Raw genomic sequence first — 13,934 nt, 5'->3', positions numbered from 1 at the left:
AGCTCCTGGCGTGGTGGCGCCAGCCCACGGGGACCCCTGCCTGGCTGGCAGGAGCCTGCAGAACGCAGCCCTGCCCCTGCCCCGGCACACAGAGAGGCAGCGAGGAGGTCTCGCTCCCCTGTGTGCTGCAGCAGGGCGGGGCCTGTAGACTCCGGCAGCAGGCAGCGGTCGCCGGTAGATAGCCCCCCCCCATCCCTGCCCCCCTCCCCTCGACCCGACCTGACCCTAGGAAGGGGCCAGAGGGACTAGGAGGGACCTGCCTGATGGATGCTTCCTGGGAGCCGCTCCAGGTAAGCACTGCTGGGCTCACCCGGCCCCCTGGCAGGTCCCTCTGGGGGGGCTCCCCTCAGACCCACTGCCCTCAGCCTCCCCCGCAGTCCCCCCTGTGGCCCCCAACCTCAATCCACTGCCCTAAGCCCCCCGACCCTGTTCCCTCTGCCTCCCCCACAGTCCCTCCCCTCCTCCCGATCATCTCACCCGACTCACTGCCCTCAGCCCCCACCCTTAGCCTGTTCCCTCAGCCTGCCCCGCAGTGTCCCCTGTGGCCCCCAACCTCAATCCACTGCCCTCAGTCCCTGCTCCTGTTCCAACAGCCTCCCCCACAGTCCCTCCCCTCCCCACCCCCGATCATCTCACCCTGCATGGATGTGGAAATCTGTCCCGGATTCAAGGCTGTTGTTAGCCCCTGGGGCAAAAGATCAGCAGAGGTTTCCAAAGGGAAGTTTGCAGCCTTTGCTCAGACCCAAACATTTTCACTTAAAAAAATAAATAAATACCCAAACCCATCCTGACACCCATCTGCTCTGTCCAGATTTGCTGTTATCCCTGTTGAGGCCAAAGTGGTTTGAAAAATTAAAAATCCTTGACACCATTGTGTTGCCTCCCCGTGTTGCTCGTTAATCTGATGGACTTGCCGATAATGAATAAAGATGAATGCCCTGGGAGCAATGTGTCAGGCAGACAGTTTGTGAAGTAGGAATGTGAATGCTGAAGCCCTCACAAAATGCAGAGGCTTTTCTTAACCTGAGAACTGAAAAAGAGCCAGATACCCTGCATGAGTTTGAAAGTGACAAGAGCCTAGCGACTGACCAGAGCAGCATCAGGTTTGAAGTGACGAGGAGGGTCTGTGTCATGAAGTCTGCATTTCCACTGAGCACTCTTCCATTGCCAGGATAGCGCTGGCGCAGGTCTGCCGCCCGGCACAGCAATGCTGAGAGGTGCCAGTGTAGACCTGCCCCACTGCCCTCAGCCCCCACCCTGACCCTGTTCCCTCAGCCTCCCCCGCAGTTCCCCCTGTACCTCCCACCCCGAACCCACTGCCCTCAGTCCCTGCCCTACCCCAAATCTCTTCTTCAGCCTCTCTCGTCATCCCACCCCATCACTCCCCCTGCTGTCCCACCCCCTCAACTTCCCCCCATTCCAGTCCTGCTCCCCTCTGTCTTATCACCTCCAGACCCTGTCCCTCTCCCCAACCCCCCGACCCTCTCCAGCCCAGCCCCATTGTCTCCCCTGCCCCGCCCCACCCCACTCTACACAGCTCTCTACCCTGTCCCATTCATGCTCCCTTCAGCCCCTACCCTACTCCCCACATCCCAGTCCTGTCCCATCCCCCTCAGCCCCCCCCGACTCCCCCAGTCCCAGTCCTGTCCCCGTCAGTTCCTCCACCCTGCTTCCCCTGGTCCATCCCCTCACACCCACCGACTTCCTCGACCTCCCTCCCCCCAATCCCACTGCCTGGACTCACCCCCGTCCCACTCAGGACATGCAGGAAAAAGAAGCAATGGGCTTAAATTGTAGCAAGAGAGATTTAGGTTAGACATTAGGAAAAACTTCCTAACCGTAAAGGTAGTTAATCACTGGACAAATTACCTAGAGAGGTTATGGAATAGCCGTCATTGGAGTTTTTTAAGAGGTTAGACAAACACCTGTCAAGGATAGTCTAGTGGTGTTATTACTCAGTCCTGCCTCAGTGCAGGGGTTTGACTAGATGACCTGTTGATGTCCCTTCCAGTCCTACATTTCTGTGATTCACACTGAATTGCCTTGTGCCACTGTCTAGTAGTAGTGGCACACAGTTCTCTGACATGCAGGTTTATAAAATTGTAGTTAATATACAGTTTAGAGCATAGCAGTTTTAAAGCTCTGCATGTTCAGACCAATTGAACTGAAAATTGTGATCTATAGTATTCAAAACTATTAAGATGTGGGCTAAAATAAAATCAGCATGAATTGCTCAACAATATCAATGGAATCAGCATTACAGTGAAATCTTGCAAGTATTACATAGCACGCCGCCTTGCCCAAGTGGTAACTAAGCATAACATCTTCCTGTTTCAACATTCGTAACTTGTATCCCAGAGCTCCTAAAAGTTGTTTTTTTTTCAAACACTGAATACTGCTGTTACGAGTTTTAACAGGTTTTTTTTCTTTTAAACCACAGCACTGAATGTTATTCTAAAATTGTTTTCCAAATATTCTTAAACTCCCAGTTTATCCCCTGCTGATTTTCATTGTGAAAAGTATTGCAGGTCTAATAATAATATTTGGCACTTTTGTAATTCACTGTCCAACATGTGTTTTGTGCCCTCCTCTGTGGATTTTTAGAGGATAACTGTATAGCTACCAGCTAAGGGAGTTATATCTTGAACTCAAGTAGTAGAAGCTCATGCTTTTAAGTCTGGATGGCTCAGGTTCAATCTTTGGTGACTAGCTACGATGGAGGTTGCTACACTTATAATCCCCTTAATCAGAGGTTCTGAATATGCTTTGTTGTAGGCAGAGCTAGCCTATAGTTAAGCAACCGAAAATTTAGAATGGGAAGTGTTGAAATGTTGGGAAGCCTTATAATTTTGCATGTCTGGAATGAACATCCCATCTGAGGGATGGGGGCGGGGAGAGAGGAGAGTGAGACAGGACCAGGAAACTGGGACAAGGAATCCAGAGCTGTAGTGGGGGGCAGTTGAAATCAGATGAGGAGCTGGGGCGGGTTAGACAGCAATAGGATAGACATAGACTGGAGGGGACGGGGAAGAAGGGTCTTTGATTACTAGAGACCACTCCATTCAGGAGCCTGGGATAGACCCAGGATTCCTGAGTTTCACAGTTCCTCTTCTGTCAGCAGATATCTGTGATATCTCAAGGGTGAGAGTAATTAACGATTAACAATATACTAAGGGTCATGGTGTTTTTCTAAAAGCTTTTTCTAAAAGCTATCCTCTAGGAATTATTTTGGGAAAGTTCTATGTCTGTGCTATACAGGCGGTGAGACCAGGTGATCACCGGATCCCTTCTGGCTTTATCATCTCAGAACTAGGTACATCAATTCACATGCAAAATTCTCATTGAATTCAATAGGTGTCCTTGCCCTGTGGCTTAAGGTGAGGGCTGCAGCAGGGGCCGTTCAACCCCTCTCGCAGCTTCCTAGGGCCCCCTCTCATGGCTCTGTGCACCTGTGTCTGTCATTGTTGTCCTCTCCCCTCCCCCCGCCCCGCTCGCCCAATGTGTCCTGATATTTCACTTCCTGCGATCTGGTCACCCTACATACACCTGGCCACCCTACAGGGAAACAGGTGGAAGCCGGCTCTTTAACAGGGCAGTCAAAGGTTTTATACCTCTGCCCTGTGACTCACCTCCCACCTTTAATGAGCCCTCAGGCTCAACCAGCTCCGGCCTCTTCTCGGCCGGACATATTGGCCCTTCGGAGGGGTTTCTTTTTCTACCGCTGTTGGTTCCTGCGGGTCCTCCCCGGGGTTCTTAGGCCTCACCTCCACGGTAGGGGCAGGTCTCCCACACATGTCCCTTAGCCTGACAGAGTCCACAGTCCTGTTCAGGCTTTGTCTGAGTGTTCCCTTGCCCCTTCTGGACCTCTCTCTGAGATTGCTGGGTGCTTAGATACCCCAACTTCAGGGTCGGCTCCAAGGCCCCCAAGTCCTTTGCCTTCCTGACCTGTTGGCAGTGCGGGCGCCCTGGCCATAAAAAAACAGGACTGCCCTCAAATGGAGTGTGGGCTAGCAGACTTTTGTGGGTGGACTGGGGGGTGGGGGGAACCAGGAAAATTGGCCCTTAACCACCAATCCCGTGTTGGTGGGGGGAAGCCCCAAAAGGGTTTGGTGGGCTCTGCCTCCACCTGCTCACTGGTCGGTAAGGGTCTGGTGAAGACACATTGGATGGTTCTGGGGACAAAGGTAGCCCTTCGGTGTGTCCATGGGGACACCTGGAGCTATCGGATAGCCCGAGTTCCCCTGGAGGTCCAGGGGCATTTCCAGTGGCAGCAGGTAGGGGTAGTGGGGAGGTTACCCTACCCAGACCTACTGGGAAGCGATTGGGGGGGAGGCCCTACTTGCGGGAAAGGAAGTGGGCCCTGCACTGAGGCAAAACCAAGTAAGCCTAGACCATCCTTAAATGGTTTTTTGTCAACCTCTTCATAAAAACCTCCTATGATGGAGATTCCACAACCTCCCAAGTAATTTGTTCCAGTGCTTAACAACCATGACAGTTAGGAAGTTTTTCCTAATTTCCAACCTAAACCTCCCTTGTTGCTATTTAAGTCTATTGCTTCTTGTCCTGTCCTCTGTGGTTAAAAAGAAGAATTTATTACTCTCTTCTTTGTAACAATCTTTTACATACTTGAAGACTGTTATCATACCTCTCCCCCACCCCCGGTCTTGTTTTTTCAATCTTCCCTCATAGGTCATGTTTTCTAGACCTTTAATCATTTTTGTTGCTCTCCTCTGGACTTCCTCTAATTTGTCCACATCTTTCCCAATGTGGAGGGCACTAAACTGGACACAATACTGCAGCTGAGGCCTTATCAGTGCTGAGTAGAACGTGGGAATTGCTTCTTGTGTCTTCCTTGCAACATTTCTGCTAATAAATCCCAGAATGATGTTTGCCTTTTTTGCAGCAGTATTACATTGTTGACTCATATTTAGTTTGTTGATACACTACAAACTCCAGATCCTCTCTGCGGTACTCCTTCCTAGGCAGTCCCTTCTCATTTTGTGCAATTGCTTCTTCCTTCTTAATTGGAACACTTTTTTCCTTTGTCCTTACTGAATTTCATCTTGTTTATATCAGACCATTCCTCCAGTTTGTCAAGATCATTTTGAATTCTAATCTTGTCCTCCAAACTGCTTGCAACCCCAGCATGGTATAATCTGCAAATTTTGTATGTGTATTCTCTATGCCATGATCCAAATAATTTATGAAGATATTGAATAGAACCTGACCCAGGACAGATCCCTGCAGGACCCTGCTTGATATGCCCTTCCAGCTCAACTGTGAATCATTGATAACTATTCTCTAGGTATTTATCAGGGCTTGCTTAGGGACCTCTTTGTGCAATATATTGACTCCTCCATTGTCCTTGTCTTCTAGAAATGAGAGTCAATTTCTGTACATCTGTTACAATGCTTTGAGTTATGGGCAGGGAGGAGCAGGAGTCATGTTTAGGAACATGACTTAGAAGAACTGTAAAAATTTTGGATGCTTTTATTTCTGTTGTCTAGCTGGGCTTTAAAAGCATGTGACAAGAGTTGGAGTGTCAATCTCGGCAAAGAGTGTTCTATCAGCCACGCTTTCTGCATTTTCTTGGAGTTTGTCTATTTTCTGAATAATGGACTTTTTCTTGTTCCGGTCCAATCCTCGACAGGTGAGAACAGCTTCAATATGTTCCTTTCTGTGAAAAACAAAACCAGTGTCATTCTTGGGGAGCCCAAACAATGCAAATAAACAGCAAGCCACACCCTAAGGTAAGGTAGAGCGGAAACAGCCAAACACTGTTTCCATCCCTTAATATATCTCAGGTGTTCTCTGCTGATTATCCCATAGTCACCATGGGCTGACACAGAGCATTGCTGAGGGGCCTGGAGGCATAAAAACTCTGGGACAATCAGTGATGCTGGTGAATGGGATAGCTTAATGGTCTCTGATACAGGCAGTTGTGGATAAAATACAACATAGCTGCAAGTGCCCAGGAATGTCTTTTTCACAGTCAGCTGGGAGACTTGCCCGTGTAAGGACTGCTGGGTCAGGGTACAATGTAAGTGTTAGTATAGAATCAAATTCTGCCATCTTTATGTCGATTAATACCTTATTCTGTGAGGAGTCTCATTATCTTCAACATGGCCACTCGCCAGGTGGGTTACTACTTATTATGAGTAAGGCTGGCAGAACTGGGCCCCAAGATTTGCAAACACAAAATGGGAGTTCAGTGCTCATCTCCTATTGGAAGCCAATGGGAGTTAGGTGCTTACCTGCTCTTTGTGCTTTGAAAATCTACTCCCTGGATGTTTTCTACATTAATGTGAAATCTCCACCTTCATCGCACTAAGATTTCCTGAGAAGCTGGGGGCCTTTTATGTAACGAGTATTTGATTGTTAAATAATGTGGGCAGTAATACTCAAGAAATGGACAGGCACTAATTAGATTAGAGCTAGTAAAGAAGACTTAAGTAGCGGGCACTATTTCAGAAATCTGGGCGCAGTCAGATGCAGAAACCCATCTGAAAATCTGAGTCATGACTGCTAGGCTCTAAAGCAAGACAGTGCTAGGAGGCTCTGGCTGGTTTTCAAAACTTGCTTGGCCAAAGACTCTAAGATTCAGCAAGTGCAAGCTAAGAAACAAAAGCCAAGTTGATGAACTTTGAAATCTACTTGTAGTTGCGTTTTAAGGCTAATTATTAAAATTGTCATTGACCCCAATCCAGCAGATTTAAGAGTGTCACATGCTTTAAAGTTAAGTATGTGCAGAAGTCCTTTGGGGCTTTTTTTTTTTTTTTTTAGGGTTAGATTGGTTAAATATTTTGGATTCAGTTTCTGTGTTCTGAGCAATCTGCTAAATTTAATGCTTAAATTAATCCGTGTGCAAATAACATCCAGTGGTCAGGGCCGATACAAGGAAGTTTTGCGCCCTAGGTGAAACTTCCACCTTGCGCCACCCCCGCCCCCCAGCCTTGCGGCAGCTCCCCACCCCCCTCCACCCTGAGGTGCCCCGCCCCCCGCGGCAGCTCCCACCCCGGCCCGGGGAGCCATGCGGCAGCTCCTCCCCCGCCTTAAGGCACCCCCCCCGTGGCAGCTCACCACCCGCCGGCCCGGGGATCCGTGGGGCAGCTCTGACCCAGGGGTTCCCCTGGGCTGCCGGCGGCGTGCTGACCCGGGGAACCCCTGGGCTGCCGGCAGCGCGCTGACCCAGGGGAACCCCTGGGCTGCCTGCCGATGGCTCAGACTCCCTCTCCCTCCCAGCGTAGCGGCCGCTGTAAAAAAAAAAAAAATTGGGGGCGCCACTTTTTGGCGCCCCCAAATCTTGGCACCCTAGGCAACCGCCTAGTTGGCCTAAATGGTAGCACCGGCCCTGCCAGTGGTAACCACACAACATAGTGCAATCACCTGCATTAGCTTTACAAACTAACTTTTGTGAAACATACTTTAAGCTTTGCTGTTTAGTGGATATATTGATGTCATTAAACTCTATTGTTTTTGAAGTATGATAATACCACCAAAGTTCTAGTTCTAGAGAAACAATAACCTTACATGTATCAGACTCCTTATTGAGTCATGGAAAATCAATTGATAGTTTCGAGGGGCCTAAGGATATGAGATCATACCTGACTTGTAGGTACTGTGGACAAGCGCAGTGCTTCAGATTCACTTTGGTGTAAAAGAATGGCCCAAAAGCCCACAATAAAAGCTGAGACATGTGTATCAGGTTCTGCTCTGTCTGATGTCGCTTTGCCACTGAAGGCTGGATTGTAACCTTACAATCCCCTGGCCAGGTTTGGAAATCTCAACCATAACTTCACTTTTTAAAAACAAAAGACTAAATTCTGCAGCAATCTGGGGCCCAGGAGAAATGCTCAATATGCACCTACCCCTGTGTAGTCATAGACATAGAGTTTAAGGCCAGGAGAGACCAGCAGATTCCAGTCTGATCTTCTATCACAGGTAACCAACACCACCCAGCCAGCCTAGCACCAAGCCCAACAACTAGCATTAGACCACATTATTGCAGCCCTGGCTCCATCCAACCCCTGTATCGATGTTATATTTATATTTCTAGTGTGCCAACCACCATGGCATCTAGTAGCCAAATTAGGATATTATTTATCCTATAATCCTGGAAGGATACATATTCTCTGCCTCACCCTCAGTAGGGTTGAAATCCATACAGGAGGTTTTAGAGAGGAATTCGCCCCCACTTAGAGAGGAAGATGCCCTTTCTTATACAGCTGCCATTCCACATATGGGTTTTTAAAAACAGCCTCCAATTTTGCAGGTGCAATTTTGGAAGCACAATAAATTGAGGGCACAAAAGAGAGCATTTAGATGCCAAACTACTGGATTGTGCCAGCAAAATCAGGGTCTGGGATGCGGCCCCTTCAAAAATCCAGTTAAAATTTTCAAAAGCAGCAACTGACCTTGGAGGCCTCAGTTTTTGGGTGCTCATCTTAAGACCTAGACCAAACCCATTTCCTCCAACGCTGAGCCCTGCAAATTGGCTAGCACAGAGCCTTCAAATAAAACACAGTAAAACAATACGGGATCGGAAATAACTTCTGTGCACCATAAAGTTCAGCTGATTCTGCTGCTACCAACCCGGAAGCAAATTATATAAATATTCAGGGGCAAAAAACCTGAGCTTCATCCTGCTCACAGCACTTTACATTGAGAAAACCTCTGATATTAACCCCACATACCTGACATCTGGATAAGCCTGACATATTTCCTCAATATATTCCTTGATTTTGCATCTGTTCTTCTCGGAAATTATGTTTGCAATGTAATGAATGGCAGAATTAAGCCAATCCACATCAGAGCCCTAGAAATAAGTTAGAAGAGGTGAAGTCTGTGATCTGTATTTTAATGAGAAATGTCAACATGTATGATTCACATTTACAGAGAAGTTAACCAACTTGCTCAAGATCATGGCGTGAAGCCATGGCAGTCAGCCTCGAACCTTGTTCTTCTCCTGACTCCTAGTCTCTAACTTGTAGGCCATGCAGCCTCCCTGTGAGACTCTCTATAGAAACAATAACACATGGCAGTGGATGTTACACTGTAATATGATGTCTTGGGTGTATTGCAATGTTGCATAGAAAGGACCAACAGTGAGTCTGTGAAATGAAGGGGAACAGGGTCCAGAGGTTTTAGTTTTTCTGTGGCATTATCAACCGTTTTTAAGGCATTGTTAGTCTCAGTGGTTCACAAAGGGTTTTAAAAGCAAGCAGCTGCTTTCAGGCTCCTTCCTTGGAACTGGGAACAGTGGGGACGGAGCTCTTGTGTGCATGAAGGCCGCTTAGATCGTCCTACTGGAATTTCAGTAGGGGTCCAACTCTGCAGTCACGTGAGTAGGCCCAAGGGGACTGAGTGCATGAGTATGGCCCACTCATGTGAATAACAGTTTGAAGGTTCGTGCCTGGACTAAGTTGACCAGATAGAAGTGTGAAAAATTGGGACAGGGGGTGGAGTGGTATATAAGGTGCCTATATAAGAAAAAGCCCCAAATATTGGGACTGTCCCTATAAAATTGCAACATCTGGTCACCCTAGCCTGGACCCTGCATGATAATATGGTAGATATCAAATGCCAACCTCTTGGAAAGCTGATTTGTCTGCATTGCCCTGAGTGGCTATTTCCTCTACCTCACTTGCCAAAGAAGCACTACTCTTGGCTCACTAATGATCAAAGCTGGGAGGTTTGAAAAGAACCTAAAGCAGTTCAGTGCCCAAATCCCTTGAATTTCAATAGCAGTTGGGCACCCACCTCCCTCAGGCTGGGATATTCAACGGCATCAAAGTGCTTTGAACGTTGGTATCAATGACTACAAAGGGTGCAGTCAGCAGTAACTCAAGCCTGAAATATCACCCATCACAAAGCCCCGGCTTCTGCCTCTCCAGGCCTTCTCTGGATGAGGACGGTTTTCCTAAAAATATCCCACTGTTGATCTCTCTGGTTTCTCTCCATCAGTTATAGCAAAGGTGGGCATAGTGCTAATGCAGACAAGCTTCAGGCAGCCCCTAGCATTTTAATCGCTGCCATCTAAGCCTGTTGTGAGCAGGGTTCGGTGGGGCAGGGCCTGACCCATATTTTCATTTGAAGTCACTGGGAGCTTTTTGAAAAGTAGGTCTGTGGTCCTTAAGCTACTAGTGACTGCAGACGCCTTGTCTACACCAGTTCTAGTACTGGTTGAGCTGAACCAGTGATTGCAACAGTGGGGGATTTTAGGAAAACTATGCTAGTGTAGTCACAGCCCTATCGACCGGCTGCTTCTCATGTTGGGTTTCACACCAGCCCACCTTTCATTTTCTGTAATGCAGCTAAAAAGGCCTTGATGCAGTAGGAGGTTTTACATACCAGCTCTTTGAAGTGCTTATGTATGACAGTAGCTTCTTCCTTCATCTTTTTGCCAACCTTTTCCCGCTTGGCTCTCTTCATTCTCTTTCTCGGTTTGATAGCCTGTGTGATGTACTCTCTCACCACGTACTTGTGAGCATCCCCTAGAAAATCCTGTTTATTTGTTTTAAAAGAAAATATGGAGGGCAATGAGGTGTGAGAGCAGAGGAGCCTTGGAACTCCTTGGCAATGTCCGAAGAGGTAGATGAGAATCCTGGGCTGAGCATCTCTGGGCTAATGAGCACACATGAAAGGCCAGCCCAGGATTCTGTTCTGAATGCCACTTTTCGGAAGAGCACTCGGCGCAGTGCATGGATGCTTCTGAGCAGGACACATGGCTCATGTTCCCTTCCATCCACCATCTGCCTAGACATGAAGTGAAGATAGTGAACAAAAAGAAGCCGTATAATTACTCACTGTCTCTATCCAAAATTGATCCATGATTATATGTTGGTGATTTGGTTCTTCAGTAACTAATGGGGACATGTGGGACTGTTTAATCATAGGTTTGGATGCTGCCTGCAGACTTTAAATTTAGAGCTATTGTTACCTATCCTTGTATTTCGCGAGTGTATAGATCTGTGCAGTGTATATGACAGTAGCATGTTAAAGTAACTACTGCAATCTTCTTCGTATGGCAGATATAGATGTAAAGCAACAACTATAATTCTACATTTAGGTGGTTAAGCCAGATAATTGCGTCAGGAGTAGTAGAGTATATCACTGTGATGCCTCCTTTGTATTTGTGAATCGAGCATTGAGTCGTTTTATGTTTCATGATCTGTTCTGGGTGACCACAGTTGCACACTGGAGAGTTTTTTGTTTTCCATTTGTGCAACAAGTATACACATCTGCCATGGTTTGCATGGATGTGTTTTAGGGTTGCCCATGAGCTTCCTGAAAGATTGAAACCAGGGGGTCTCCTATATTGGATTGTTCACAAGGTACTTGTGACTTCTTGTGAACTTCATTCAGCTTTCCAAGCTTCATCAAAGTTGAAGTCACACTATTAAAGGTTAAGCACGTGGGTCCAAAAGGGCTCACATGCCTTCAAGTGGAGGTGGGGGATGTTGTTAAGGTCTTGGTGGATGTGGAGACATTTGCTTCCCTTGAGTCGCTGGACTTCCCAGAGGGTTGCAACATTGCAGCGAACCGATGGAGGAACAATGTGCAACAGCACTGGCAGCCAGGGTGTTGCAATTGAACAGTGATACTAACCAATGCTTTTGGTTCCTCCTTGAGACCAGTTCCCCTATTTCAGCTGTAGAAAGGAAGCACTAAAAGGTTATTTCCATGAAAAAGTAAGGGACTGTGACAGCGTACCCCATAAGGCTTTTTGGGGGGGTGTTTATAAATGTATGTATGATATAACTGGAATATGTTTTGTGCTGCCTGTGCCATGTAACATATCTCCGTAAAGGTTATGGTCTACTATATCTATTCATCCTATTTGTACATATATATCATTTTCTACTTAAGGTTAAGAATATGGGCTGTATGCTTGCTTGGTTTCTAAGTAAGCTTTGGGAGGCATTTGGTCAGCTTCTTTAGGAAGGAATTCGCCAGGTTAAGTACCTGATCAGGAAACACTTGGGGAACAATGCATCTTGGAATGCTCCAATCCACATGAGAAGTTTTCCTGGAGACACGCAAGATGCCATGTGGACAATGGCGTTGGCCTGTAAAGACTGAGTTATTCAGGGGCATGTGACTGCCCAGGTGACTCCAGAACTCCATCTTGGAGCTGGACTTTGCATAGGAGGGAGGAGGGGGGTCTCCACCCACAAGAGCCTATTTAAACCCATGGGAGACCCCTCCATTTGGTCTTCAGCTGGCTAAAGAAGGAGCCTCTCCGCCCCCCCAGGATACTTGAAGGGAACTGGAACAAATGACAGTAACTACAGGGAGTGTGAGTGATTGCTGGACCCAGGCTAAAAGGAGATTAGCCTGTAAAAGGGAGTGCTCTGGAACTGGTGAGGAAATTATCTGTATTTAGTTTGATTAGACATAGATTTGCTCATTTTGTTTTATTTTGCTTGGTGACTTACTTTCTGTCTGTTATTACTTTGAACCACTTAAATCCTACTGTCTGTATTTAATAAAATCACTTTTTATTTAGTAATTTACTCAGAGTATGTATTAATACCTGAGGGAGCAAACAACTGTGCATATCTCTCTATCAGTGTTATAGAGGGCGAACAATTTATGAGTTTGCCCTGCATAAGCTTTATGCAGGGTAAAACGGATTTATCTGGGTTTAGACCCCATTGGGAGTTGGGCATCTGAGTGCTAAAGACAAGCACACTACTGTGAGCTGTTTTCAGGTAAACTTGCAGCTTTGGGACAAGTGATTCAGACCCTGGGTCTGTGTTGGAGCCAGACAGGAATGTCTGGCTCAGCAAGACAGGGTGCTGGAGTCCTGAGCTGGCAGGGAAAACAGGAGCAGGGGTAGTCTTTGCACATTGGGTGGCAGCTCCCAAGGGGGTTTCTGTGATCCAACCCATCACAGTGAGTCGCTGGACTTCCCAGAGGGTTGCAGCATTGCAGCGAACCGATGGAGGAACAATATGCAACAGCACTGGCAGCCAGGGTATTGCAATTGAACAGTAATACTAACCAATGCTTTTGGTTCCTCTTTGAGACCAATTCCCCTATTTCAGTTGTAGAAAGGAAGCACTAAAAGGTTATTTCCATGAAAAAGTAAGGGACATACCTTGCAAACTTTCATTTAAGCAATTGTTAGTTATATCAATAGCTGCACTGACGGGAAGGGAGTGATCTTTGCAGGGTCAGCCCCTAGTCTGGAAATAAGATCACCACCTATACTGCTGTAACAACATGCCAATTGCAATGCATAGGAAAAGGATACATACCTTGTTAACAGGCTGCTCTAAATGTTTTAGGTGTTGGCAAAATTGTACAGTTGCTGACATTACTGAGTCCAGTATTTCACTATTTAACATCCATGCATTGGTCAGAATTTTCTTAAAGAGTGGCTGGAAAAAGACCAATTCGCCAGCGTTATTATAGTAACATCTTCCAAACCCAAATTACTGAGCAAACTGTGTTTTGGGCACTGTACACAGCATACAGGAAGACCCAGACTAACTCGTTCAGAAATATCTTAGGCACTAAAGGCCAGATAATTAAAGGGATTTAGGTACCTAACATGCAGATAGGTACTTAGTGTGATCTTCAAAAGCATCTAAGTGCCTAACTCCCATTGATTTCAACAAGTGCTAGGTGTGTAGGTGCTTTCGAAAATCTTACTAGGTGCCTAAGTACCTTTACCTTAGACTCTAAGTCCCATTGAATTTCAGTGAAACTCAAGCCCCTGAGTGCCTTTTACTTTTGAAAACATTACTCATATGTTTCTAAGTCCCTTAGGAGCATTTGAGACTATTACCCACACCCAATAACGTTGAGCCCACTCCTGCTTTCACTGCACACCCAAAGCTCTTACGGAATTCTGCTGGAATTTTAGGCACACAAGGAATGCAGGAGTGCGTCCGAAGTTAGACATGACCATGGTTCAGAGAAAGACA

The 13,934-nt window shown here is 46.8% G+C and overlaps 1 protein-coding gene and 1 long non-coding RNA gene across 3 annotated transcripts in view; one reads left to right on the top strand and one right to left on the bottom strand.

The window, feature by feature from the left end:
• The first annotated feature begins 149 nt into the window (after positions 1 to 149).
• LOC135983207 (uncharacterized) overlaps positions 150 to 13,934 on the top strand; it is a 38,922-nt gene continuing 25,137 nt past the window's right edge. The window contains exon 1 of the long non-coding RNA XR_010600771.1: positions 150 to 290. This is a non-coding gene — a long non-coding RNA (uncharacterized LOC135983207). The remainder of the gene's footprint in view (positions 291 to 13,934) is intronic.
• The window catches only part of EXOC3L4 (exocyst complex component 3 like 4), a 48,973-nt gene continuing 37,386 nt past the window's right edge, over positions 2,348 to 13,934 (bottom strand). For both annotated transcript variants that reach the window (XM_024105156.3, XM_065593654.1), the window contains exons 10-13: positions 13,263 to 13,385; positions 10,351 to 10,503; positions 8,694 to 8,815; positions 2,348 to 5,677 (exon numbers count right to left, since the gene is read on the bottom strand). In XM_024105156.3, coding sequence (XP_023960924.3) covers positions 5,515 to 5,677; positions 8,694 to 8,815; positions 10,351 to 10,503; positions 13,263 to 13,385 — 561 coding nt within the window. In that variant the 3' untranslated portion in view covers positions 2,348 to 5,514. The remainder of the gene's footprint in view (positions 5,678 to 8,693; positions 8,816 to 10,350; positions 10,504 to 13,262; positions 13,386 to 13,934) is intronic.

This window comes from Chrysemys picta, chromosome 4, assembly GCF_011386835.1.
Source record: "Chrysemys picta bellii isolate R12L10 chromosome 4, ASM1138683v2, whole genome shotgun sequence".
Classification (NCBI taxonomy): Eukaryota; Metazoa; Chordata; order Testudines; family Emydidae; genus Chrysemys; species Chrysemys picta.
The sequence above is the reverse complement of the archived record's forward strand: the minus strand, read 5'-3'. Positions and strand labels throughout refer to the sequence as shown.